Below are 27,916 nucleotides of genomic sequence, written 5' to 3' on the forward strand. Positions count from 1 at the left end.
TGATGGTTAAAAAATTTGGGTTTTATTGTTTTTGCTAAACAATACTAAAAAAAATTATTTTTGAAGGCAGGGCTTGAATTATTTAGTTTTGATCCATTTATTTAAAAAAAAAAGAGAGGGAGGGAGGAGGGGAAGAGATCATGGCCAATTTTTTTTAAACTAGTTTCACCCCCAGACTCTAGCCAGTTTCATGGATGCTATAGACAACCCACTCTGTGCCTGACAGAAGAATGACAGCACACTCTACCCAATATTATTGCCCTGAGGCACATGAGGAAAGGAATGATAGCTAATTCTCAGCAAGTTAACCATAGCCAGCCAAACTAGTGGACTAAATTCGAGAAACACATAGGTTTTTAGACTATTTGCTGAGCACAGACTGTCATCAGCTAGTAAAGGGAAGGAAAGAGGGGGTTTGGGAGATTAGTCAAGATTTATCTGGACCAGAAAATTTGGGTGCAAAGTCAAGAAGAGAGAAACCAAGGGGGTAGGGATAATCTAGGGTGGAATGAGATAGGGACAAGAAGCTTATCATCCCAGGTCACTTGGAAGAGAGAGCTTGTCATTCAAGTAGGAGAGATGAAATATGCCATGCAAGATGATCCTTGCAGAGGACAAGAAATCAATAGTTGCGTCTCCAGTCTACCAGGGAATGTTGAGATTTATTTCTAGTACCATGAAGTGGGGGTAAAGAGAGAACCCTAGAGTTCCAGGACACATGAGAAATTCTAGCCCAAGGAAGCAGCTAGAACACACACTTAAAAAGGTAAGATACTATGAGTCCTCCTTCCCTCGAGTCCTGCATTCAATCTACACAAACCTGACTCTCCAAAGGCTGGCAAGAGATTCTGGGACTAGGCCAAGTTGGTTACTTTGCTAAGGGGCTTTTTTTTTGGGTGGGGGGGAAGGGGAGAGTAGAGGTGGGTTGGGCCATGATCTAATATAGAGACCTGCAAGAAGCAGAAAATATTTAGAGAACATTTTAATATATATTTTCATATATATATTTAAAGATAAGAAAAATAAAACTAATTCAAGCCATGCCCTGTGCAAAAAAAAATTAAAGTGAGGCACCTATTTGCTGTTCTGGCCTCAACACAAATATCACAGTCAGCTTGTTATTTTTATTTCAGAACGGAAGATGTCAAAATTTCTCCCATTTGCTCAGAAGGCAAGTATAACCACTTATAAAAACTGAATGGCAGGGAACAGAGAAGGAGAAGAAAGTCAAGGGTGAAAGGACAAAGAGGGAAGGGTACAGAGTATTTTCAAAAATAAAATTAACAAGATGACTGTTCCAGGAGAGAAAAAGAAAAAAAAAACATGGTAGACAAAACAAGTCTGTTAGTCAAGTAATGATTCAACTTTTAAATTATTCTCTCGTTCTTTTGTTGTTTTTTGTTCAAGTCTAAGGTTTGGAATTGTTAGCCCTTCATTAAAAAGAGCTAACGGGAAATAAAGGAATTCCCTCCCCTCCCCCGGCCTGCCTCCGATGAAGACGCCAATGTCGCCTCCCTCCTCTGTTGGATGTTGAAAGAGTCCCCCAAGTGTGCGGGGTGTGGGGACTCAGGATGACAGAGCGGCCTCCTTCTGTGTCTGCTGTGCTTGTGAACGCTGCATTACCTTTTGGCTTTCCACATCTCTAAAATGTTTCTCAACCTGCAAGAAACCAGCAATAAGGAAGGGGATGGAAAGAGGCAACACCTCCCACAGATTCAGCTTAAATACCGTCGTTGTCCATACTGGACTAGTCAGCAACTGCTTAATCAGATCGATTAATTCCTGCTCCCTTTAACCCAAAGGTGAGCAGGAAAGAGGGAAAACATTCAGTGTAATTCCAGTATGCAACTCCGTGGAGAAGAACTTGGATCTATAAGCTACTGAAATTTGGGGAGACCATCCCCCAAATGGGAGATACATGCTTTCATTGCCACTATTACTACTATGGATACTCAAGAGTTAGCAGTGTCTTGTATTTCTATCGTGCTTTTTATATCCAACATTTCATCTGACCTCCTTCTAAGAAGGGGCAGGAGTTCTTTACAAACAACGTCACTATGAGCAGAGAAGTCGGGTAGACTCGTCCTAGGTCACATGACAAGCCACCAGCACAACAGTGACTAAAACTTCACACTGCCAATCCAGGTCTTCTCAATATTCTGTACCCACCCCTACACCAAAGTAACAGTGTCAATTCAGAAAGCAAAAGAACATGACTTTGAACAATGCTAAATGTTCAGTTCAATCTGACAGACATTATGCAGGTGACTCTGTGCAAGGCTCTGTGCTAGGCACTGATAGGTACAGGCTTACTTCCAGTGGATTCTCAATAGCACAGAAGATGACAGGTCGACAAACCACTAGAACAGAGACTAGATGAGGTAATACATGAATACAGAGGAGAGGTACAAAGTACTACAAGAGAACTAAGGAGGGAAAGATTATTTCCACTGGAACGTGGGATAGCGGCAGTATTTGGAAGGGGGGAGGGAGGACACATCCGAGGAACAGGAGCCCAATCTGAATCAAGTAAAGAGTATTTTAAAGAACACTAATAAGAGATGAGGCCAGAAAATCTTGAATAGCAGACCAAGCAATTTGGACTGCATTCAATTGGCAATGGAAAGCCACTGAAATTTTTGAGAAAGTGATCAACCATATTAGGAAAGTTACTCTGGCAACAGAATTCAGTTTGGATTAGAAGGTAGGGGGAAGGAGAGACTAGTTAGGACCCTAATGCGATAATATATGGGAGAGTTAATCTAATGTCAAGGAGTAGCAACTAATACTGACCATTCCAGACACAGAGGAAAGTGTCCAAAGGGCTAACCACCTTGCTCAGTCAACCAGGATTTATTAAGCATTTACTATGTGTCTGGCACTGTGCTAAGCACAAGAAATACTGGGAGATAACAAAGAAAGGTAAAAGATGGTCCTTGACCTGAAGGAACTTATATTCCAATGAGGGAGACAACATGCAAATAACTATATACATACAAGATATATACAGCATAAATGGAAGGGACCAGCAAAGGCCTCTTACAGAGAATGAGATTTCAGCCAAATCCTGAAGGAGTCCAAGGAAGACACGAGGAAGAGGTAAGGGTTCCAGTTAAAAAGACACAGAGTCAAGAAATATTGTGTATGTGCAACAGCAGACTACCGTACAGTCAGTTCTCCTATAACTCGACATGTGCTCCCAAAAAGCATTCTGCTACAAAAACTGGGGAAAATGGCTTTAGGGGTACGATGCTCAAAAATCTTTTTCAATGATTCATAATAAAAGGATAGAAACCCAATAAAAATGGTAGCAAGTTTTAGATACATTAAATGGTTAAGAAATCCAAAAATACTACAAAAAATGGCCTAGAGCTGTCCTTAGCCTCCAGCTGCTGCTAAGTGGCCCATTCCTACAAGATAGGCAAGGCAAAAATCTAAAAGGGGGGCAGGATGGGGCATGATATGATTCAAAGGCCATGGGAGAAGAGTGGGGCATGGGGCAGACCTGAGGACCAGCCTTCCTCCACCCATAGTTCCTTGTGCACCAAAAGATATGCAATAAATGATACTTTACCTTGAAAAAGACCTGATGCTTGTTTGGGGAAATGGGCACTGGAAGGGTTGCAGCTTGTGACTAATTGTGAAGCAGTGCATGTTTCTTCATTCTTGCTATTTCAAAATTTGAGTTATGCTCAAAATGCTCCCTAATATATCATACACAATGGAACAAATTCACATTTTCAAACAAGTGTTATAGCAGAATTGACTGTAACTGAATCAGTCGGTAGAGAGGAATATAAGGTGTAAAACAGACTGGAAAGGTAGGAAGTGGTCAGGTCATAAAGGGCTTTAAAAGTCAAAAAGCAGATTTTGTATTTGATCCTGAGGTAACAGGAAGACACTAGGGTTTATTGCAGGAGGAGCTATATGGACACACTTGCTTTTTAGGAAAATCACTTTGGCAGCTAAAGTGGAGTATGGACTAAAGTCAAGAGACTTGAAGCAGGGAGACCAAACACAGGGCTATTGCACTAGACCTGGCATGATGGGATGGAGACCCACACAAGGGTGGTAGTAGCTGCATGAGTGGAAAGGGAAATATACAAAAGATGTGCAAGTCAAAACAACAATACTGGGCAATAAATTACATGTGTATGGATTGAGTGTACAAGAGGCATCCAGGATGACACTAAGGTTGCAAGCGTGGGTGACTCTGATTATTTAGTTCCTTCCGCTTCTTCAAGGCCTGCTCACAAAGGCTTGCCTGTCTTCCCCAGGTGCCCACAATATCCTGTATCTGAATTCCTATAGCAGTTCGTTCACACCTCTAATTACACTCTCATGTCCTACATTACAATTATTTGGGTTCATGTCTGATCTTCTGATCTTCCCTGCTAAACGATAAGCTTTGTAAAGATAGTAAGATAAAGATCTTCCTTCTGCATCTCCACACAGCAGCTAGCACAGAGCATTGCACACAGCAGCCACTAAACACTGACTGAATAAATGAATGAAGAGAGGTTTAATGGCACATGATCTGATCTCAGTTCCACACAACAGTGGATACCATAGAGCTAGTTTAGGAAACAAAGAATTCTCTTCGACACATAGGTCTCACTGAACCCCTTAAGAGCTGCTAATCACCCCAGGTGTTTATAAAGAATATGTGGCATGAAAGTAAAAGGCAAAACAAGAAGTTGGTCATATGCAGCAAGACATGCTAGAAAACATGCAAAAGCAGCCGCTGATGTTTTAGGACATGATTCTGCCATGAAGTAGGAAGATGAATGCCGAGGGCCGCATTCCTTGTACTTACTATTTTTCGTACGTGGCTCAATGCACTCCCTTCTTTGCCTTTACAGTTTTCCACTTGATAGGGAGGTGCAATAACAACTTCTTCCATTACTACAATGTTTTTTTCTTGCCATTTACAGTCCTTAATGCTGGGAGAGGGAGAAGAGAAAAGGTGAAATGCCACTTCATTGTCTCAAGCACACCACATTCTCTATTCCCAAGGACAGCACCCTAAAGAAATGGGCCCAAGAGATGCCAGAGTACCAGCTACAAACATGTAAAGAAAGGGATGGCTACTGAACAGTTGCTTATCACTATACATTAAGATTCCTTTTACAGGGGATATGCACTTTAAATGAACAAAGTTAACACCAAACAAACAAAAGTGAGGCTCAGGGGAGCCACTCTACAGTCTGAGTGACGTGAAGAGTGTTAGAAAATTGTGTTCCCCAGAGAGACTCACTTGCCTGATGGTTGTAGTCTCAGAATTCCAAACCAAGCTCAGGTTCAAAGAAAATCTAGACTTGAGCTGCTGGATCCAACTCAGCAGTCCAGGGAGTCCTGGAGGGAGACAATTCCTCTCATAGCAAAAGAGCTATAACTCATACTTGACAAACTCTAGCTAGTTTGGCCATCTGCCCTGTGGCCTGGTCCCTCTTATGTATCTGATGGCTGGACAATGCACCAAGGCTACATGAGAGTCCTAACAGAGGCTCCTTCACATACCTGTAAATGCTCAGATTCTTAAAGCTTGGCCTCATGACAACAGTAATGCCAGCTGCCATCTGTGAGTTCAAGCCCTGGCATTTAAAAGGGGCAGGTGAAGATAGCATGAAAGGAGAAAGCATGATATTTTATCTTTTCAACAGCCAGGGGACCCAGTGGAATGTCAAAGGACTTGTGCTGTGGCAAAAGGTCTTGTTGGAACAATAACAAGGGTATTCCCCTTGATGGAGCAATTATAGCAAAACCTGTACTCCTCTACTCCCTGTGCTCATCAAAAGAGAGTAAAAATGGGGGGGGGGGGGGTTATCATGAGTTAACAAAAGAAAACCAAGAGCTTCTTTTGTCCTTTTGGGGAAAGGGATCATAGATATATAAAAAAAAATTTAGATCCCCAAGATCCTGACCTGTGCGTCACAAGACCCTGTCTTTTAAAATCAGGATAACCTAAAATATTGCAAACAGATGACATGGCTAAGCATTTGACAACGATCACCTCTGGGAAAGAGGAAAAAAATAGAAGACAACCAGTCTCCACCCACTCCCCTCCTGCAACTACTTACGTCTTATGAATGGTCTGGAAAAGCTGTTGTCCCTCCAGAGAGACACCAGCACTAATTGCATAGGCCTGGCTCAGCTTCTCCTCTTTCTCTGTTCGAGCTTTGCTGGCAAGCTGAGAGATAAAAAGAACAGAAAATTTAGGAAGACACTTGGTTCAGTTCTTCCCACTAGAAACAAGTAACATGCTGAAAACAGTCATAACTAGACTAAAGAAGAGAGGCTAAGAAAGCTTGGCTTAGGTGGTCTATTTCCCCCAACAAAGAAAACCTAAGCAGACAACCTTGCAAAGAAGAAAAACAAAAAACCTTCATGCTTAATAAAATATTAGTTGCTTTTCAGTTTTGATCCTTAAAGTTGTAGTTTAACAATACAGTAACCTTCAGATGTAAAAGTAGGGGCCTACAAAGTCCCCTTCTAGCCAACTCCAAAACTTGTGTTCACATGAAGAGGCCTGAGTCCATGAAACCATTATTACCCACTGAAACTTAAAACACTGGTTTAGAAGACAAACAAAATCCTTCAACAATAAAATAAATGGTTTGGATTCCACTATTTCTGTACCCTGCCTGCTTTCTGGTGGAAAAGAAACAACACACAGTACAGATAATAACCTTTTGGGATAGATAGTTCTATCTATATATGAATTATCCATATTTTCAATCCAAAGATAACCTTCCCTAAACACCAAAAACATTTTTCATCCCACCTCCATACTATCAGCCAGTGTAGTACAAGTCTCAAAAGTGCAAAAACTCACTTTAATATGTCAAAACAGATCTGGAAGGTCAGTCTACCAAGAAAAAGTATGTTTATAAAAATTAATAATTTTAGATTATTTCTGACTTTGTATGACTCCCCTCACTATTCCCCTCCATATTTATAAAGCACTTAGCACAGTGCCTGGCACATATTAGGTATTTAATAAATGCTTTTCCCTTCCCATTAATTTACCTTCCCATTAAGCAATATTTAACTGTACTGATACTGCAAACTATTGATGCTGGCAAGCCTACTAGGCATACCAAGATTGTTCTTTCTCATCTCCAGAATGTCAATTTCTTAAAAATGGGGATGCTGTGTCTGCATTGTGCAGAGACAGAATCTCCAAATATCACAAGGTACAACTGGGAATACAATTTCATTATTTCAGTCTTTCTTCAAAACTATAATTCTGGCACAATCACAGAAGAGTCAAAAAAAATCAACTAAGATATCTAATTCTTCATAACAAAGCAAAACTTTAGTGGTTAAGGCTATCTGACATGAAGATCCCCCAAAAAAACGGGTTTCAAGGAACTAAAAACACTGCCCCACTGCCTCCAATCTGAGTTTCAAAGGTAATTTATTACAATCCAGAGCAAGGGAAAAAATTCTGCAAAAAAATTTTAAGCTACTCCTTGGCCTTGTCAATCTGTGTACACACATGATGTTCCGAGTTGAAAGAAATAGGGAAGAAAGGGAGGACAAATACTACGGTAGTTCTCAGCCTTTTCACACAGTACCTAAAATACCTGGGTAGTCAAAGACTTGGCAAGACTGTACCCTATCTTTTCAAGTCCTTTTGTGCTTTTTTTTGACCCACTGGAAAGTAGCTTTAAAGAAACAAGCAAACAAGGCAGATATCACTGTACAGGGCCTTAGCAAAAACAGCAGCAAGAGAGGCTCATGGCCTCTGAAACAGTTTCTATGGAAGAGATGCTGGTGGAATATTTTAAGCAGCAGCAGTCAAAGTAGTCTTCAGTCACTAAGACAACCCTCTTCACGGAGGGGGAGATCCATTCTGCTGGACTTTCCAACCAGCCTCTTGGAGCCAGAAGACTTCAGGAAGGGAAAGAATAAAGACTTCAGGAAGGGGAAGAATAGAAGGGCTGCAAAGCTCCAGAGTAGGGCTCCCTAATGAGACTCCACCACAGCTAGAAGAAGAAATTGGGGGGAGGGGGGGGTATGGAGAGAGAAGGATGGTTGTGCAGATGTCTACCACATTAGCAAGCAGAACCAAGTCTCTCATTTTCAACAATCCAACTTCCTTCAAAAATGTTTACTGCAGGAAAACAAAAATCACCCAATACTGGACCAGATGAAAGCTGTTTCTGACAAGAATATGCTGACTATATAATTTGAATGTTCAGACTAAAATGTATGTAGTCTGCAGAGATCAGTTAGCAGCTTGAAACCACTAGAATCCAGCCTGTTCAGAGACTCCATCCAAAGCAAGTTTAAGAACACTAGCAAAAAATGTCTAATAATAAACTTCTGTCAATTTAGTCTAAAGAAGCAAAGGCTGGGGGCAGACAATCTTCAAATATAAGAAAGGATGTTTTGGAGGCGAAGGGGAGTGGCATAATGAGCTGCTGTTCTATTTCTACCAGGGAATGGATAAAATGAGTCTAAATCTCACAAGGGCTTTAGATTAGACATCAAGAATAGCAATCTGACAAACTAGGTGCACAGCCATTATCTCCAGAGACTTTTAAAGAAAAAAGCAAATATCTGTAAGAGTTTAAGCAAAGTCCTGTCTGGAAACAGATACTAAATGATCTCTCTATGCTTTTCTAGCCCTACGATTTTAATTTATCCCAAATACTGGTAGGTAACAGGGTCCATGGAAGAACCATTAGAAAAAATCTCAATAAGGGCTAAGTACTTGGGCGCATTTTTGTTTTCCCTTTCTCTATTCTCCTGCAGACTGGTCCCACCCACCTTCAAACTCTCTCTAGGTACAGCTGCCTACAAATACATTCAACAAAAACTTTCATGAGACTTTATTGTCCCCTCACTCTATTGCCCTGTAACCACTACTCCCTTTCAAATCCAAACTCCTAACTATTTCCTCTTTTTTTTCTCCTTTTTTGGTTTCCTTTCTTCTTTCTCAGACTCATTCCACTGGTTATAATTCTTCTTTATAACTGGACTATTATGTAAATAAGTTCAATGTGAAGGTATATGTAGAATCTATATCAGATTACATGCAGTCTTGGCGGGGAGTGGGGAGGAGAGAAAATTTGGAACTCAAAAACTTGTGGAACTGAATGTTGCAAACTAAAAATAAAAATAACTAAAAAAAAAAGACTGGAAAAAAAGTCCAAACTCCTAGAAAGAGTTGTCTATACTCATTGGCCTCACTTCCTCTATGACTCAGGTCTCAACCCTTTGCTTCTGACTTGAACTATCAACTGAAAACGCGTACAAATGTCTGTCACACTAGCAAGCAGAATCAAATTTACTAATGTGCAATCTCCAAAATCACTAATGCTCTTTTTGCTCAATCTGATGGCCTTTCCTCAGTCCTTATTCTTCTTGATCTTTCTGCAACATCTTACATTATTGACCACATTCTCCTCCTCGATACCCTCTTTCTTGGTTCTCCTACCTCTGATTGCTCCTCCTCTCTCTGAATTCAGCGGCTCCCAGGTGTTTAATTATCATCTCTATGCAGATGACTCCCAGATCTATATATCCAGGCCTAGTCTCTCCCCAGAGCTCTAATCTCATATTACCAAATAGATGTCCCGTGAGCATCATTATCTTTCCTGCTAAATTCACTCATTCCAATTTCCCTATTTCTGCTGAGGGTAACACCAACCCTCCAGTCAGCCAGGCTCACCACTTCAGTATTTTCAACTCCTAACTCACCCTCACTTGACCTGTAGATGTCTTACTGGTTGCCAACTCTTGTCATTTCTACCACTACAACATGTTTTACATTCACCCCCTCACAACACCACTAGCAGCATTGTTTACATTCACCTCCTTCTTTCTTCACACAATGCCACTATCCTAGTTCAGGTCTTTGTTACTTCTCATCTTGACTATTAAAATAGCTCCTAATTAGTCTCCCTGCCACAAGTCTCTCCCCATCCTAATCAATCCTGCCAAAAAGCCACTAAAGTGATTTTCCTAAAGCACAGGCATAATCATGTCACTCCTCTACTCAATAAACTCCAATGGGTCCCTACTGCCCCCCAGATGAAATGAAAACTCCTCTGTTTTACTTTTAAATTCTTCACAACCTGGCCACAACCTACCTTTCTAGCCTTCTTGGACATTACTTCCCTACTTGCATTCAGTAAAACTGGACTTCTTGCTGTTCCTCCACAACATAACATTCTATTTCCCATCTCTATGCCTGTAATGCTTCCTCACCTTCACTTTCATCTCTCAGAAGCTCCAATTTCCTTCAAAACTGTGCTCAGGGGCCACCATGAAGATTTTATTGACTCCATCCCAGCCACTAGTGCTCTCCAACAAAAAATTAAAATTTTACATTTACACACACACACACACACACTCTCTCTCTCTCTCCTTTGATCAAATGTAAACTCCTTGATGGCAGAAACTATTTCATTTTTGTCTTTGAATCTTCACACCAACATAATGCCTGGCACAAAGTATGTACTAATTAAGTGATTGCTGACTGATTACTTCTGGGGCCACACGCTCATCATCAAAAAACTTCATTGGCTTTCGAGATACCAGGACTTACTCTAAGTCTGACTTTCTTATGTTATTTCAAATAGCACAAAGGTATCAAAGGTATCAAATATTAATAACTGGAAGAAACCTTAGAGAGGTTCTACTCTTGCAGACTACCTACTCTGGCCTCATTTTATAAAAGAAACTGAGATACCATGATTCAACATCAATCCCTTGAAGTATCCACCACCCAAATAACAGGAGGTTCAGATTAATTGTCAATTCAGAAACTTCCAGCAGCCAATTTTGATGGAAATCTGAAAAACACAGCTTGCTACATCAGTGGCCTCTTCCTTATAATACTTTCAAGAAAGCTACTAAACTCCCTGTCTCCCTTCTCCTCCAATATAACTGAGAGAAATTATCAGTAATACTGGTATGGTGGAATAAATTTCTACTATTTGGAGTTCACTACGAATGACCAAGGGACAAGGAAAATCTTCATATAGAAAAAAATAACATTGGTTCCCAAGAATGAGACTGTTGTAAACATTATTATACAGGTATACCTTTTATACTACGTTCTTGAAAAACTGTACCTGAGTATTGCACCATATGAAATGACAAAAGGGAGAGATTCAAAAAAACCTGTGAAGACTTGTGTGAACTGATATGGAACAAGAAAAACGTATTAAATGACTACAGTAAGATAAGTGAAAACAACTTTGAAAGACATTAAGAACTCTGATCAATGCAATGACCAACTGGGACTCCAAAAAACTGATGACTAATGATGCTTCCTACATCTTGGCAGACAGGTAATGGACTGAAGATACAGAATGAAGCATATGTTATCAGAAACAGCCAATATATTAATTTTTGTGTGACTATAATTGCTACAAGGGAAGGCTTTTATGAGGAGAGGAAGGAGTGATAGTGATGAAAAAAAAAGATTAAACTTAAAAATACGATGAGAAAAGACAGTTCAGAAGGGGCCAAAGATAAGCAGGAGAATGTTGGTGCAATTATATTAAATTTAATATATACTCTTAAAAACCAAGTGGTATGCAATAGATTCAGTTTTACATACAATCCTTTTTTCTGTTGGGTTTTTGTATATGTAAATATTCATGTGTGTTGATATCTGTTAAGGTCATAACAAAAAAATTAATGTTTTAACTTGTGCCTAAATTGCTTCTGTAAACAAATCCTACCATAAAGCAAATAATCACAGCCTAATTTTTGTGTTTATTAATTTAAGATTTTTCTAGGTTGAAATACACCTATACAATTCTCTCAGTTCACTAGTTTAACTTATACATATTGCCAAACTGATTGGAAAAGGAAAAACTTGCCCTTGGAAAAGAAGTTATGTGATTTAGATTACAACTCAGTAGGGCAAAGCCTCACACAGACTACATCATAGGTTCATAGATATAAAGCCCAGAAGGGACTTTGGGGGATTATCTAGTTTACCACCTTCAAGTTACAGGTGAGCAAACAGAGGTTCAAAGAGGTTAAGTGACTTGCCAAAGGTCACACAGTGTCAAAGCTGTGATTTGAACCCAGATCATAGATCCAGAGCTGGAAAAGACCTGAGAGGCCATCTAATACATCCTTCTCATTTTACAAATGAGGAAACTCTGACTCCAGATCCAATGTACCTTCTAGAACACTATACGTATCAAGATTTTATGACCAATATTTGGCACATTTTTCAATGCCAACCTCCTGGTTTATGTCAATTCCTAAATAGTATCCACATAAAATGTACCAGCAACTTCAGAGAATGAACACCGTGGGCCTGCACCCTGAGAAATGTAAAATAAAATGTTTATTACTGGCAGACTCACAACTTAATTGCAGTTACTCCCTGAACACCTGCAGTTTAGTTTAATCTGAAGCTTCCTTTCATTTTGCACGCGTCCCTAAGAAGCCATTTAAGAATCTTCTTCATTTTCTCGTAACCATCCTTTCTTTTAGCAGCAAAGAAAGGGCAGGAACTTGATACCAAGGCGTTTTAATAGTAAAGATTCTTAGTCACACTTGCAGCCCTATTAAACTAGTAAGTGAATGATCTCTTATTCCATTCAGTAACTGGGAGAAAACAACAAAATACATCCCACAAGCAAGTTGTTTTGAAAGATGGTCATTAATTGATGACTAAATTATTTCAGCAGTCCTAGAAGCAATGGGAAGGCAAACAGCATGGCAAAGTGGAAAGGTACCTGGATTTGGAGGCAAAGGACCATGGTTCCAATTCTGGTTTTGACTTTTATTGCCTGTCTCAACTTGGATGAGTCCCTTAATCTCTCTGGGTTCATTCTAAAATGAAGGGGTTGAAGCAGCTGGTCACCCCTGGTCCAGACTTACAGTTCCATTATACTTCCAGGAAACCAGGGGCCTCCCAGCTGAAGGGAAGGGGAGGCCATCCAAAAGGAAACCTGTTGAGTGTGATTTCCTCACCCACAGAAGCCACTCAACTCCTTCATCAGTTTATTCCGGGTCTTGCAACCCAATGTCCTCAGATAAAGACACTCGGAGTTACTACAACTCTCTAAGAGCTGCTGTAACTCAGAAAAAAAATTTAGGGTGACTAAAGGGAGTGGCAGGACAGGGTTCACCTCAATTTCTAAATATGACCTGCTGTTTCAGTTCCAGCAAGAGCACCAACTGTCCCTCACTCCAAGTTTACAACATGCAAGATCTCAAGGGACTCTTTCAACACAGATATAAAAATCTCACAACCTTTTCAGACATTTAACTCTCATAAACAGCATGAGGCTGTAGCTACTTGATACAGCTCTGCTCTAATTTTTTCCTACAAAATTCCTTTTTAGGTATTTCAAGTGTCAACTCTTCAGTGCCACTTTCAGCCATTTCTTTTTACATGCTCTTTTGCATTTCTACCGACCTTATAAACCGAAAGTATATTTACCTTTTAAAGTAGTTTTTAATAATGCAACCTGTTTGGTCAGAAAGGTAGCCCTGTCCTCATTGAAAAATCTACCAGCAATTTTGTAAAAAAAAAAAAAAAATTTGCCATTAACTACAATTCCTCTTTCCATACCTCACCTTCATCCATAAAGAATACACAAGAATGCTGCAAGGGTAATAGATCATATTAAGTACTAAGGGGAAAGGTGTTCATTTGATTAAATTATTTCCAAAACAATACTAGACTGGAGAAAGCCCACGAGCTACATTTTGATGAGTTTTGTCAGAATATGGTGTGCATTTCCATTTGTATCAGAAATCTGTGTTGAACTACAGACGTTTAAAGGTTTTAAAGTTCTTGACATCTCATTTGGCCCTAAACACAACCCCGTGAGCTAAGTGTTACTGTCATCCTCATTTTACAGAAGAAGTAACTGACTCAGTGACATGGGCAATGTCTGGGTGTCAGAGTATGTGTCTAATTTGGAATCTGAATCCAGGTCTTATGGTATCTAAGTCCAGCCCAATATACGCTAAGCCATACTGCCTCTCAGCGGATTAGTGTCTTAAAAGGAAATTTTTCTAATCCCTGAAAGCTCTATCCATTAATATCAAATACAGGAGTTAGAAAGGTGTTTTGGTTGTGCAGCCTATTGCCTAAAAGGGCAATACAATTCAACTGCAAAAAGCTTTTTCATGCTTTTTATAAAATAAATGGTCCCTATCCTCTAGGAGCTTATATTCTACTGGGGGAAGCAGGGGAGAGATGCAAACAGTAAAGATATAAGGGTACACATGATCATTTGAAGTAGGAACAGGTCCCAATTACTAAAAAAGTGCTGCATGAGTTTAACCTCAAAAAAAGCTAAGGACTCTTAAGATGCAGAGATAAGGAGAAAGTAAATTCCGGGACTGGGAGACAGCCTATGTAAAGGTATAGAGAGATGAGAATCAATCAATGAGCATTATTAAGTACCTACTATGTGCCAGGTCCTATAACAAATGAAACTGTCCTTCCCCTCAAGGGCTATTAGGCAATAATAATATGCACCCATATAAGTATATGCAATTTTTTTTTTGGCCAGACCTGTAATAAGTGGAGGAAACTACTGGTGAAGATTTTCCTATACCAATGCAGATCAGAACCTTCTCTATAATTTAGCCTTAAAGAGCAGCCTTAAACATTGAGAGATTAAGTGATCTGCCCAGTCCCTCAACCAGGATGTGTTAGGAAAGCCAGATCTTCCTAACTCTGGGGCCAGGCTAGCGTCATACAAGGTAGTTTCATGGAAAGGGAGTAGGATCTGAAGAGATCAGGAAAGGCTTCATGAGTACCAAAGTAGGATTTTAAGTAAGCTTTCAAGGAAGGTACCTTCCTAAATAGAAGTAAGAGGAGTATATTTCAGGTACAGGGAACAAACAGCCTGTGCAAAGACATGCAGATAGGAGATAGAATACAGAATGCTGGCACCACTTTGGCTAGTATGTATAATTTGAAAAGAGGAATAATATACAAAAAGGCTGAAAAGCTGGCTGCAATTGAGATCTACATTTTCAGACATAGTCAGCATGTTGATATCTTTTGCTCGACTAGCCTTATGGGAAGGGGAGTAGGAGGGAGAAGCAATGTTGAGTTAGTAAGCAGTAAGAGACGCAAAAACAAGAAAATCAGTAAAACATTAAAATACATAAAATACATAAAACAAAAAGTTCAGAAGACAAACAGGGCAATTTTGTATTTACTGTGTAATTTAATATACACTTTTTAAAAACCAAAATGTTAAGTTTAGAGCTCTATATACAACTGCCCTTTTTTTTGTTCTTTGTAAACTGAAACATTTGTTGATTAATTTCATAACCTTCATCAATAAATACACACATAGCCAGATTATAAAAGACCCTCAATGCAAAGTTAAGGCATCTTTTTTATCCTGGAGGCAATAAAAGTTTGTAAAGCAGGGGAATTATATGGTGAGATTCATGCTTTATAGTAAGATTATTTTGGCAGCTGTGTAGATCAGGGCTGTCCAAAATGCAGCCCACAGGCCAGATGCAGTGCTATGTATGCAGCCTGCCTACAAGCACAGAAATTTACATAAATGCTTTAGTAAAGGAAGTCGAGCTACCACAGAGCTCTCACTAAAATGACAAATCAAAGTATATTGTCTATTGTTTCAATAAAAATCTAAGGTTGGACAGCCCTGGTGTAGATGATGGTGTGGAGGACAGATCTGAGAGGTAAGAGACTGGAAGAAAGGAGTTTGATGAGGAGGCTGTTGCCATAACACAGGAGGAGAAAGAGAAGGGCCTGAACTACGGTGATGGCCATTGAAGAGAGCTAGGAGTCAGGAAATCTGGGGACTAGTTCCATCACTAATCACAATACTTTAATACAAGTCACTTAACTTCCCTAGGCCTTGTTTCTCTATCTATAAAAGAGGATCTCACTCACCTCTTCTTAGCCTCCCAGGAATGCTATGAAGAGAATATGCAAACATGAGTGCTTTGGGCATGAAAGATGCTTTAAAATTTCAGGGTACATAATTATTACCTCCCCCACTAAAAACCAATCTTCAGACTTCCTATATGATAAGTATATCTAAACACTATCATATTTCCATAATGCAGTCAACAACCAAATCCAAGATACAATCAGCCAGGCCACAAACAATTTATAAACAAAGTTGCTTTTTCACATAGCTTAAAAGAAAAACCATATGTTATAATTAGCTTTAAAAGCTTTGATTAGTGGTTAAAACATAACTATGCTGTCAAAAAGCTTTTGTACCTGATGTTGACAACATCTCATTTCTCTGCTTGAATTTATGAACCTGCTGTATGCAAGGGTCATTCCTTATTTCATCTACCATTGAAATCAAGCATTGCTCTGAAATCAATCATGAGAACCTGCAAGAGGGAAAACTAGACTGGCAACAAAGTTGAAATTTGACAGTAAATCAACAAGCTGATGCTAAATCACACAAAAGATCAAAAGGTGGCTTGGGGCAATTGAGGGGAATACACAAATGATTCACACCCAACTTTCAACCAAAATACTCATTTTTCTTCCCTACCAACTTTAGCCCCTAATTAGAAACCAAATAATCTTATGTTAGTACCTTCCAAAGGTACTAAAATAAGCATGGAAACGATCAAGTTATGAGGAGACAGTATGGGAGTCAATCAATCATAGAAGAGGTGATTTATATCCCATGAAGCACACACAAGTAAAAACCCTCAAGAGGTGCTGGCTATGTCTAGAGCTCTGAAGACATCCCTGTCACCTGCTTAGAGTCAGGGGAGAACAAAGGCATCTCTGAATTGTGAAGATGGACCAATTAACTGTAACATTTAATTCCCACAACTTTGGAGAACTAAAAGGAAAGAAGGGAAAACGGAGAGCCGCATAGACAGGTGGCTATAGTTTCTGCCAATCTAATCAGACCTTTTTTCTCCTCCTTAAAAATGACAGGACCTTAAAGATCATCTAGTTCAAAAACACCAAGTGATCACACAATGAATGACCTGTGGCAGATTTGTGACTAAAACCCAAGTCTTCTGATTTGAGCCAAGTATTCTATCAACACAGCACACAGTAGCTTTTATTTTAATTCTTAATCCTCAGATTCTCCAGGCCGGAAACAAGTTCTTTCACTCTACAAGTCTTTATCTTGGCCAAATTTGTGGAGAGCCCAGGACTACAATTTTACCACATCACATTTTCCCATCCATCAAGCCCTTATCCCATAGGGAATAATAAAGAGGTTAAAACTTACATCCTTTATATGTGCTGTAACATTTTGAGTTATGCTTCTGGCAATGGAGATGGGAAGATGGGACAATCCAGAATAGTGGGGAAAATGTGGGGCTTGGAGTAAAAGGAGCTGGATTCAAATGCCAGCTCCACTGCTTTATTGCATGTTTGACCTTGGACAAGTCTCTTTACCATCCAGAGTCTCAATTTCCTCATCTATAAAATGAGATTTAACTAAATGGAACAGTCTCCTAAGGTGACCAAACAATATCCATTTGTGAGATAGACACCTGCCGATCTCTTAAGGATCAAAGTTTTTCCCACTGAATAAATGTTTCTCCACATGGAAAGTAAACCTTCAACTATCTACTGAGCTAATGGACCAGTATGCCATTGGTCCTGACCAGTGTACAGGTCAGGCTGATTCCTATAAAAACAGACATTTTTACAGAGCATTTTACAGGTTATCTCATTTGACCCCAACAGATAAGTACTCAGGTATTATTATTCCAATATTACAGATAAGGTAAAACTGAGGCTTAGGGAGATCAAATGATTTGCCCAAGATTATACAATTAGTAGATATCAAAGATATGATTTGAAATCAAGTCTTCCTTCACTCCTTCCTTCTTGGCTTCCCCAAAGACTATGCAATGTTTCTCAAAGTATGGTCCAGGGAACCCTGGGGGTCCCCAAAACCCTTTCAAGAGGCCTGTGAAGTCAAAACTATTTTCATAATAAGACATTTTAACTTCTAATGCAAATAAATATCAATATCACCTATATAAAAATTCTTTTTGGGATGGTCTTCAATTCTTTTTAAGGGTACAAAAGGGTCCTGAGACCCAAAAATTTGCAAACCCTGCCCTAAAGGGATTTTCCCCCTGGGGGCCCTATTACTGACTAGCAAGTGTCTCTCCAAGACCACTACTTCAGGAGAGCCCCAGCCATCATACTTCACTTCATCCTCTCCTGACTCAAAATCGGACATCTTATCCACTAATCTTTAGTAGGAAGATGAATTTAATTCAAACTATTTTCATTTGGCAAAAAAGGTCTTATTATTGTAAATCTCACTCAGATAGGAACACCTCTTCCTCCTCACCCTCCCCCAAAAGCACACATACTAGAGCATGTAGTGATGGTGCCATTTTCAGAACACACAGTGACAGCCCCTGGGGATGGGTGGCCAAAACAGGTTGGGACACTCATGTGCCTCATACTGGCTTCACCAAAATAGCGCTCAATAGGCATACACCACCTATCAAAATTTAATAGCTAGAAAAACTTCAACCGTTAGTAGCACGCTCAAATCTATGAATACCAAAAATGGACTGAGATTATTTTAAATCTCCCATCTGTCTAAATTTTTAAAGTGGTGATCCTCAGATAATTAAATAAAGCCAACTGCTTTCCTCAGTGTGACCAAATATCAGAATGAAAGATGGACACAGAAATTAGCTCCTTTCAAAAATACAAGTTCTTTCACCTTCCCTGACAACTCCATTCTTTGCATTGCCTCCTCACTTGAGTGGACATATGCAATGAAATGACCAAAGGAAGCTAAGAGGAACAGAATCAAGTCAATTGCTTGTTGGCAGTCCCAGTAAAATATGATAGGGAAAATGAAACCTTTGCTTAATTTTTTTTAATTATCCCCACAAATAATTTAAATTTAACTTTACACATCCCTTCTCATTCTTCAAGAAGTATTCTCTAACTCAGAAAAGTGGTTTACAGACATATCTGTTCCAAATGCATAGAGTACATTTATCTAAACAGATGAATGTATACTAAAATGAGAAGGCTGAACTAGATAACCTCTAAGGTTGACATTAATCTTTATCATTGTATCTTTCCACGCTTATTACACATTACTCCATTCCAAACGCCTTTAGGTCTGGCCAAACTGGGCTTCTTGGTATTGCTCACACACAATGTTGTACCTCCTACTCTAAGTCTTTGCATAGACTGTCCTCCATTCCTGGAAGGCACTCTCTTTTCAGTTCCACCTTTTAGAATCTCCAGCTTCCTTCAAACCTCAGTTCGAATTCTATCATGTCGCCTTTTTTATGTCCCCAGTTGCTAGTGCCTATCCCCTCACATCAGTTTGTATTTACTTTGTATATACTTATCTATATATATGTTGCTTTTCTAGTAGACCTGAAGCTCTGTGACTGTTGCATTTATGTCTTTGTATCCTCAGAACCTGGCACAAAGGTGCTTAAAAAATGTTTCCTGACTGATTCTTGTCTCTACCAGGTGTTAGGGGCTACATCTGTTTTGTTTTTTTTTTTTAAACAAGAGTTTAGTGTCTAACACCTAGCAAATATTCATTAATATATCTATTAAAAACATGGTCCTGGAATTTAAAAATATAAAAATAAAGATTGTGATGATATTGCCAATATCATCATGATACATTCTGACAATTCACCACATACTACCTGCTCCATTATGAGACTCAGAGTAGTATGGGTAATAATATTCAAGGAAAACGCCTCTCCTTACCTAATATCTGAGAAAGTGCTGGTATCAATTATTTTCAGGTTTCCCTATGAGGTATTAATTGGTAATACACATTTAGCTCAGGACAAATATATTGAACAGTCTTGCACTTGATACCCCACCCCACCCCCACCTAGAAATTATTAGGTTTTGGAGCACTTTGTTTTATTTACCCCTACTTCTTCCTGCCATGGAAAAAAGGGCTTATCATGGGATAGCAATAGTCAATTCCAATAAAAGTGAAATTATCACCAGCTACCCACTCTGATCACAAGATCAAGAACAGCTCATTCATGGCCTCAAGTGGTGTATTAGCCTTCTTTTGAGTCAATTCTTGATTATATATGCACTAATGCAGCTGAACACTAGGCTAGGATAGATGCAAAAAATTTATAATTGGTTTCGGAACGCTTTCAGAACTTCATTTGAATGAATGTCTCATGTTTAGAAAATTTATAGCAATAATTAATAACATACTGATTATGATGATCTGATTGGAGGAGTCTAAAAAATGCTCCTTTCCCCTATCCTGCCCCTTCCTGATTTCTCCTTCCCATTACTGAGAATGGATGGCATTACCTCCCAAAGTAATATAAAACACCACCCTAAAGAGACCTAGCTCACCCCTAAATGGTTGCAGGTAAATTCTAGGGGCAGAAGAAATAATTAAGTTATTAATGTTTCTTTTAAAACACGTTTTTCTTGTTTATAACAACAAATGGTTTAATTAAGCAGAACAGTTACAATGCCAGCAAGATCAGACAAAATGTGACTGTATCTTTCATTGCTAGAAAGGTCGAAGAGTAATATCAACACAACACTATTTGCCAACATCTTTTTTCTGGGCATCTTAAAGCATTTAAACATACACCCTCCTGTTCTATCTACCCACTAAAGAGGACCCCAAGTTTGCTAAACATAAATAAAATTATGGTAACTTCATTACTGTTCTAGTTGCTTAAAAACACCAGCTGTTGCACAAAGGAGTCCACCCCCTCCTTCACCCCACCATCCTAATTCCAATAAAGGAAAAAAACCAAAGTACCTTAAAAAGTACTTCCTAGGTGTTGGCAGGAAGGGGAAATCTAAAATAGTTTCCTGCTCATGGCAATGTGAGGAACTAATAAATGATCCTCAGAGAACCTTCCAACCTCATTTTGGCCATGAGTTTCAGCTATGAGAGATGCATGGGCTTTGTGGGGTTATTCACTTCCTCTCACTCTGAGGAAGAGGGGGAAAAATGTAAAAAGTCTAAAACATGACTAGCAGTACCTACAGGGACACCAACAATCTGCAAACCTGCATAACAACTGGCCTCTAAATAACAGCTATTTTAGTATAAATAACTTTGAGCAGGGGAACTTCCCCTGCCAACACACATTCACCATTGTCTACTTGAAGTAAATTTGGGAACATCCCTAAGTACTTGGATGTTCCTGTAATATACACTACAAGTATTGAGAACATCTCCTCAAGCTTCCTAACTAGACCAAGGAAATCATGAGGAAGGCATCCTCTCTAATAAAACGTTCTAAATCAGAACTATCTTATTCAGGTTTGTCAAATCTCATGAACTATGAAAGCAGAAAAAAAGATAGCCCTAGGGCCCCCTTAACTGGTAACTTCAGCAGAAGGGGCTGGGCCCCAAACAGTAGGGCACCCAAAGACTGGCTAGATGAAACATTTCATAACTAAATGCAACTGACTATACGCAACTGTAGCCTTGGAATTGAAACTCCAGACCCTTCTGATTTGCAAACCCTTACAGCATTTTGGAGGGAGAAGGGTTTCAAATTCATGTCAGGAAACTATGAAACAAATAGTGTTTCAAGGGCCAATGCTCCCTTAATTGTTGGAGTTTCCCCATATTCCCTAGAGAAAAAGGAAGATACACCTTACTATGGCTCCAAGTGACTTAGAATTTAAATATTCCTTAGAAGAAAAAGTGTTGACTGGGCATTTCCTACAGTTAAATTAGCCTATGAATTCATTCCCTCCTCACTTTTGCCTCATAAAGGAATCCTTTTCCTTAAAGAAACAGCTCAAGCACCACCTTCTACGTGAAGACTTTCGTGATCCCTCCAACTGCGAATGCCTTCCCTCTCACAATGCCTTTTATCTAACTACTAAGTATTTGCTTCTATTCATTCTCTGTATGTATGAGTTGTTTTCTCATACTCCTGGTGAGCAGGAATTGTTTCATTCTTAGTATTCTGATGCCCAGAAACTGGCACCACATCTAGCACACAGTAGGTATTTAGTACGCTTGGTAATTGTTTTGGCCAACTAATGGATCAAACAAAAAATCTGGCAGCATTAAGAATTTACATTCATACAGGCTTTTAAAGTGGTCTGAAATATATTAATTATACAATGAGGCAGCTAGATGTAGATGGCACAATGGATCATGTTGTTCTGAGGCATCAGGAAGACTTGAGCTCAAATCCTGGCTCAGATACTATGTGTTCTCTCAGCTTCAGTTTCCTCATCTGTAAAATGGGAATAGTACCTACCTCACCAGGCTGCTGTAAGAATCAAATGAGTTAACATAGGTAAACCAAAGCTTTCAAACCTGAAAGCATTATATAAATACTAGCTATTATTAAATTACCAAGGATAAAATCAGGCAACCATTTATTAAGCATCTACTGTATGCCAGGCACTGTGCCAGGCACTAGAGATACAAAAACAGAAATTAAATAGTCCCTGTCCTTATGGAACTTGTGTTCCATAGGTGGAAATAGCACGTATAAATAGAAGTATATACAAAATAAATACCAAGTAATCAAGGGAAAAGTACTAGGCAGCTGGGTGGACGGGCACAGGAAAGGAGCCTCAGGTATAGTGTGGTGTGAGAAATGCTTGAGACAAGGAAGGATTTTGGTGTGGTTTCACTTTGTGACAGCAACGGTCATTTGTCTGTGCTTCTACTGACAGTAGGCTGACTCAGAATGGCTGACCTTGACCAGATGAACCCGGATTGGGCTGGTTTCCCCATCTTTAGTTCTCTGTCACTGGAGTGCTGGATCTCTTGCACGTTGTTTCATTGCTCTTTTATTCTGTAGTTTTTAAGAACGGATATTACTCCAAGAAAACCTACAAAAGTCATTGCTCTTAAAGAGCTCACTTCAATGACTATGAGAAATATTGCAGCAGCTCTTGGTGTCAGAGAATCAAAAGTTTCAAGAATCATTCAAGCCCATAATGAAATAAGTTCAGTCCCATCAAGGCACAAAAGTGCTTTTCAAAGTGCGGCTGAAAACCAAAAAATGATGCCAAGAAATGGCTAACTATTCCTGTAAAACAGCCTAATTAATGCTCAGCAAGCAATCAAAGGCCTTCAGAGGGACCGTTACTGATTCCTCTATAGTGAGGTATAGGCTTTTGGAAATTGGGAAGAAGAGCAAGAAGACCAGCAAAAAACAGGTAACTTGCTATGAAGAAAAAAATGTTTGTCATGGGCAAGACAATATAAGCACTAGAGTACTGAAGACTGGAAAAAGGTCATTTTTACTGACGACTAACATTTTCAATCAAGGCTATATTAAAAACATTGTCACTAAGAATCCAAGTTAGTATGTGAGGTCTTGGCATCTCCATCAGACTATAAACCATCTACCCCAAAAAATTATGAGGCCTTTTTTTTAATTTCCATTGAACTTAGAAGGCTTATCCCTATTGAGGGAAGAATAAATTCTGATAAATGTACTGATGATATACTGAAGAGCCAAACTATTTGGAATTACAGAAATTCATAAATGGAGATGGAATACTGCAATACAACCTTCCACCATACCATATATCACATAAGGTTAAGAAACATATCTAAGAGATGGAGATAAACATGTTCCTACAAAATGGGAACTCACTTGTTTTATACCCCAATGAAAAACTATGGGCTAACATCAAGGCTAGATTTGAAAAAATGGACTGTCTCCTCAAATATGTTTAATAGCCAGTGTGATAAAAGTGTAGTTTCATGAAAAAGAATTAAAGAATGTCAAAATCTTGTGACTGCATTGCTAAACCAAAGTGACTGAAAAAAGGATAGGCCACATAATTGTTCAAGGATGTAAAAATTGTAAGCCAAAAAACTTAATTATTTTATTTTGTCCCAAGTATATCCCTAAGAGACAGGCCTTAAGCTGAGATTTAAAGGAAACTAGGGATTCTAAGAGGCAGAGGTAAGAAGGGAGTATATTTCAGTGATGAGGAACAGTCTGTGCAAGGCATGGATGGGAATGTTCTATGTAAGGAACAGCCAAGAAGGCCAGTACATGAAATGGAGTAATATATATGAGACTGGAAAGGTAGGTATCTAAATCTGCTATCAGATTTCAAGCAGCCATAAATAAAACCTTAACTAATCAGAACACCAAAAGAGAGAACCCTGAGCCATTTATTTAAATCACCTAATATGCAACATACCCTGAAAGCTCAGGCCCCTGTATTCAGGCTTAAATACAGCAAAGATTTAGACACTTTGTGTTCCTTTATGTACATGCCAATGGCCCAAATTATTAAGGTTAACACAAATCTCTAGACTATCCTTTCCAGGCAAAGAAAAATCACTCGGCTTTTCAGTCAGAAAGTTAAGAACCCTTAGGGCCAATGTAAGGGATTCTGATATGAATCAGTCACCTTGAAGACAAGGGCAAAGGTGCTACAATGTTTATGCCCTGTTTCAAGCCATTCAGCCCAACAGCCTGATTTAAATTGTGCTTGTGAAAAATCTACACTTGCCTTTTTTTGCTTTGGGTACAACAGAGAGAAGGCTATACATATGCCCAATATATGTACCCATGTAGTTAGCTAGCTCAATGAAGGTGCCTTCATCTTTAAAGAAAAAATACAAAGCACTAAAGCATGACATAATACCACTTAGACAAATACATGCATTTTAAAGTAAATGTACTTGGAGATACCCTCATGTTTCTTGTACCCTGAATGCAGCTCATGGCAAAATGCTAGCATCCCTGGGTTGAAAGAGATTCAGAAGCCTTCTAATCCAACTCATATCTAACCAAGAATCCCCTTTATAACATCTCCAAAAAGTGATGATCTAGCCTTTGCTTGGAGACATTCAGTGGAGGGGAGTCCACTATCTTCCCAGACAGCCCATTTCCCTTTTGTATAGTTCTAATTGTTAACAGAGTTTTCCTTAAGCCAAGCCTAAATCTGCCTCTCTGTACATGGTTCTTGGCCTCTGAGGCCAAACAGAACAATGCTAATCCCTCAGCTACATTTATACATTTATACTAAATCTATTCTAAACCTTGCCTCCTCAGCTAGACTAGAAGCTCAATGAGGACAAGAGATTTACATGTCTTTGTTTCTCCCAAAGCACCTAGAACACAAGTGGAACTCAGTAACTCTTATGTGACTGCCTTGCCCTACAGGCCTTTGGTGTGACCGAGGGATACCAGCTGTTCCTCCCTTTCAGGAAGTCACCTCATCTGTCCCCCTGCCTCCAAGAAGCCAGCCTGATCTGAAATCCTATCCAAAAACTCTGTAGCAGGGGAATCCATACTGTCTCTCCATGAGAGCGCTGGCAAATTCATTGGGGTTTTCTCAAGTATAGGGACACAGGCCCATACATTTTGTCTTTTAACTTTTCAGAAAAGAAAAAAACTTACAACGTCAACTCTCTTTGAGGGCAAGTTTTTGCTTAAAACCTAATAGCATTCAGCAATTCAGAGAAAAAGTAAGCCTCTTAGAAAATGAAAGAGGCACGAATACAAGGGACTATGAGTTAATGAAATAAATGCAGCTGACAAGATTCAGAGACAAAAGTCACTCTAAGCAAATAGTCTAAAACCCAGCCCTTCCCACCATTATTCTAAGCCAGACGTGGCCTATCATCCTTACCTTGCTAACATTGAGAGAAGCTAGGGGAGGAGGGGTTTCTGTGCGGTCATTAATTATTTCAATTTCCGAGACAAACTGTAGATTTATAAGCAGGATGTCTGCATGGTTAGGCTTTCCACTGGAAGAGGGACATTCTAGAGAGAGAATAAAGTTAAGGAAAACAAGCAGGCAGAGGCATCAACAAATCCTGATGGGGCTGGAAAACATGATTCAAGGAAGGCTGAAGGAAAATGTACATCAAAATCAAGTGGTGAAGAGGCCTCACAAGAATGGAATAAGGAATCCCAAAACCTCATTCTTCTCCTGCTTCACCCCCAGAAACTAAAGGATTTCAGGTTCTACAAACAGGATCAAACTTGGGATTCCTGAGATGTTATCACTTCTTTCCTGCTAGTTTTTTGCATAGAAATTCAACGTAATTTTTATGCAACATGGGTAACTCATTTGTCTTTTATATAAGACACCACACCTTATAGTTTCTATTCCAATGTAGTTTCTAGCATAATAATAATTGCATTTATAAAGTACTTTTTCTTTTTGCAAGGTACTTTCCCATCATCTCATTTCTTATTTCATCATCGAGTTGTTGAAGATAAAAAGGCGGTATTATCCCCATCTTGAAGATGAGCAACTGGCCCGTCCAAGATAATCCCATCAGTTCGTTCACTTAACAAGAATTAGTCAGGCATCTATTACATAGATAATTAAATACAATGGAGATTACAAAAGAAAAAGTCATTTACAAAACATAGTTAACGGTATACTTGAGACTAGAACTACTACCATCAGTCAGACTTGCATCCCAGGAATCCTTTTACTGGGTTGCTAATTTTACAGGTCTTATTCTGCCGATGGTAGTACCTCATCTAGAAAAAGCGACTATGCTGCTAAAAGTAGTTTCAAAAATCACTTTCCTATACTAGAACTGTGAAACAAGTGGTTATCTGAATTGTTATTTGGAATTTAAATGTTTGCCACTCCAGACCAACAGGCTCAATTAGACTCAATATGCCCTTTCATGTTGGAAGATATCAAAAAATGATCACTGAAACAATTGTAGAGAGAAAAAATTCTCATACCTTAAACAAAATAAACATTTTAGACATGAGTAGATGGCACAGTTGGTAGTGTGCCAGGCTTGAGGCCTGGAAGACCAGTCACATTCATATCCTAACTTAGTCACTTACTAGCTATACAACAGTGAACAAGTCACTTAAAGCTCTTCAGCCTCAGTTTCTTCAGCAGTGAAATGAGGCTAACAGGACCTACCATACCTCACAAAGCTGTTATAAGGATCAAATAAAGTATTTGTAAAGCACTTTACAAACTTCAAATCACTATTTAAGTGTGTTAGCTATTACTATTACTATTCCCACCCTACAAAGAGGCTCTTTCCCAATTTAACATCTCTGCTTATAATCAGTACCCCTCCCCCAGAATCAAACTTTCGTTATTCTTTGTCTGGGATACTCAATGAGTACACCCCCAAATTAGCAATTTTCCAGCTAGGATATCAGCCTTCAACAATCCCCCCTCCCGAAGGTGCACACCAAACAGTAACTGAAGTCTCTTTCCAGGAGTTACCTATAAACTTCATCCTCAAGGGACCCTTCCCTCAAAAAAAAAAGATACTAACCATGGCCCCAGCTTCATTTTCTGTGCCCATGCCTCTTTCCTTAGGGTAAAACACACACACACCCTCTACAAATTCAGGAGCCTATTACCTCGGGTACAAGCACGTCCCCCTAACCTACACACCCCCTCCCCCACGTGACCACGGCCCCCTCTTTCATCTGGGGCCCGCAGACCCTACCTTACAGCCCCTCCCTTCCTTCCACTAGCCCTTTCCTCAAACAGTGCCCCCTCCTCCCCAGGGGATTCGGCCAGGACGGCCACCCGCGTGTCGAACCCCCTCCGCCCACCTCCCCTGCCTTCCTTCCTCCAGGCCCGGCTCCCGCGAGGGAACTGAGACCCCAATGGGGAAAGGAAGGGGGCGGCAGCAGGAGGGGAAGAAGGAACTAGGGTTGACCACGCGCATGCGTCCTTGGCGCCGCGGTCGCCGGTCGCCCCTTAGGCCCCGGACCCGGCCCGGCCCGGCCCGGCCCCAGCCGCCACCGCCCCCCCACCCGTGCCAGCCCGGCCTGGAGTCCCAGCCGGCCCTCGATGAGAAGGATACTGAGCGCCAGCATCTTGGACTGGTAGTCAAAGGCTACCACTTCGCCCTGCAGCCGCTGCTCTTGGCACGTTCGGCATGAAACCTGGCTCCCAACGCTGAAGTACTCGCCCGGAGGAGCCGCCATCTTGGGAGAGCAGCGGCGGGCGGCGGGGCAGCGGCGAGGCCGGCCCCCTCAGTGCGCC

The 27,916-nt window shown here is 39.9% G+C and overlaps 1 protein-coding gene across 1 annotated transcript; it reads right to left on the reverse strand.

Moving 5' to 3' along the window:
- LSM12 (LSM12 homolog) lies at nucleotides 1-27,916 on the reverse strand. Its single transcript, XM_036757774.1, has 5 exons — nucleotides 27,735-27,916; nucleotides 25,559-25,692; nucleotides 6,081-6,190; nucleotides 4,817-4,943; nucleotides 1-1,659 (listed from the first exon to the last, which is right to left on the reverse strand). The coding sequence occupies exons 1-5, from the start codon at nucleotides 27,856-27,858 to the stop codon at nucleotides 1,567-1,569; spliced, it is 588 nt and encodes a 195-aa protein (XP_036613669.1). The 5' UTR covers nucleotides 27,859-27,916; the 3' UTR covers nucleotides 1-1,566.

Source organism: Trichosurus vulpecula, chromosome 4, assembly GCF_011100635.1.
Source record: "Trichosurus vulpecula isolate mTriVul1 chromosome 4, mTriVul1.pri, whole genome shotgun sequence".
Taxonomy (NCBI): Eukaryota; Metazoa; Chordata; class Mammalia; order Diprotodontia; family Phalangeridae; genus Trichosurus; species Trichosurus vulpecula.

Excerpts from the sequence above, each read along its gene's own strand:
- LSM12 (XM_036757774.1), bottom strand. The coding sequence starts at position 27,858 with ATGGCGGCTCCTCCGGGCGAGTACTTCAGCGTTGGGAGCCAGGTTTCA. Across the intron at positions 4,944-6,080 it reads TTCCAGACCATTCATAAGAC|CATTAAGGACTGTAAATGGC; the intron begins GTAAGTAGTTGC and ends TCCCTCTCCCAG. Across the intron at positions 1,660-4,816 it reads TGAGCCACGTACGAAAAATA|GTTGAGAAACATTTTAGAGA; the intron begins GTAAGTACAAGG and ends GGTTTCTTGCAG.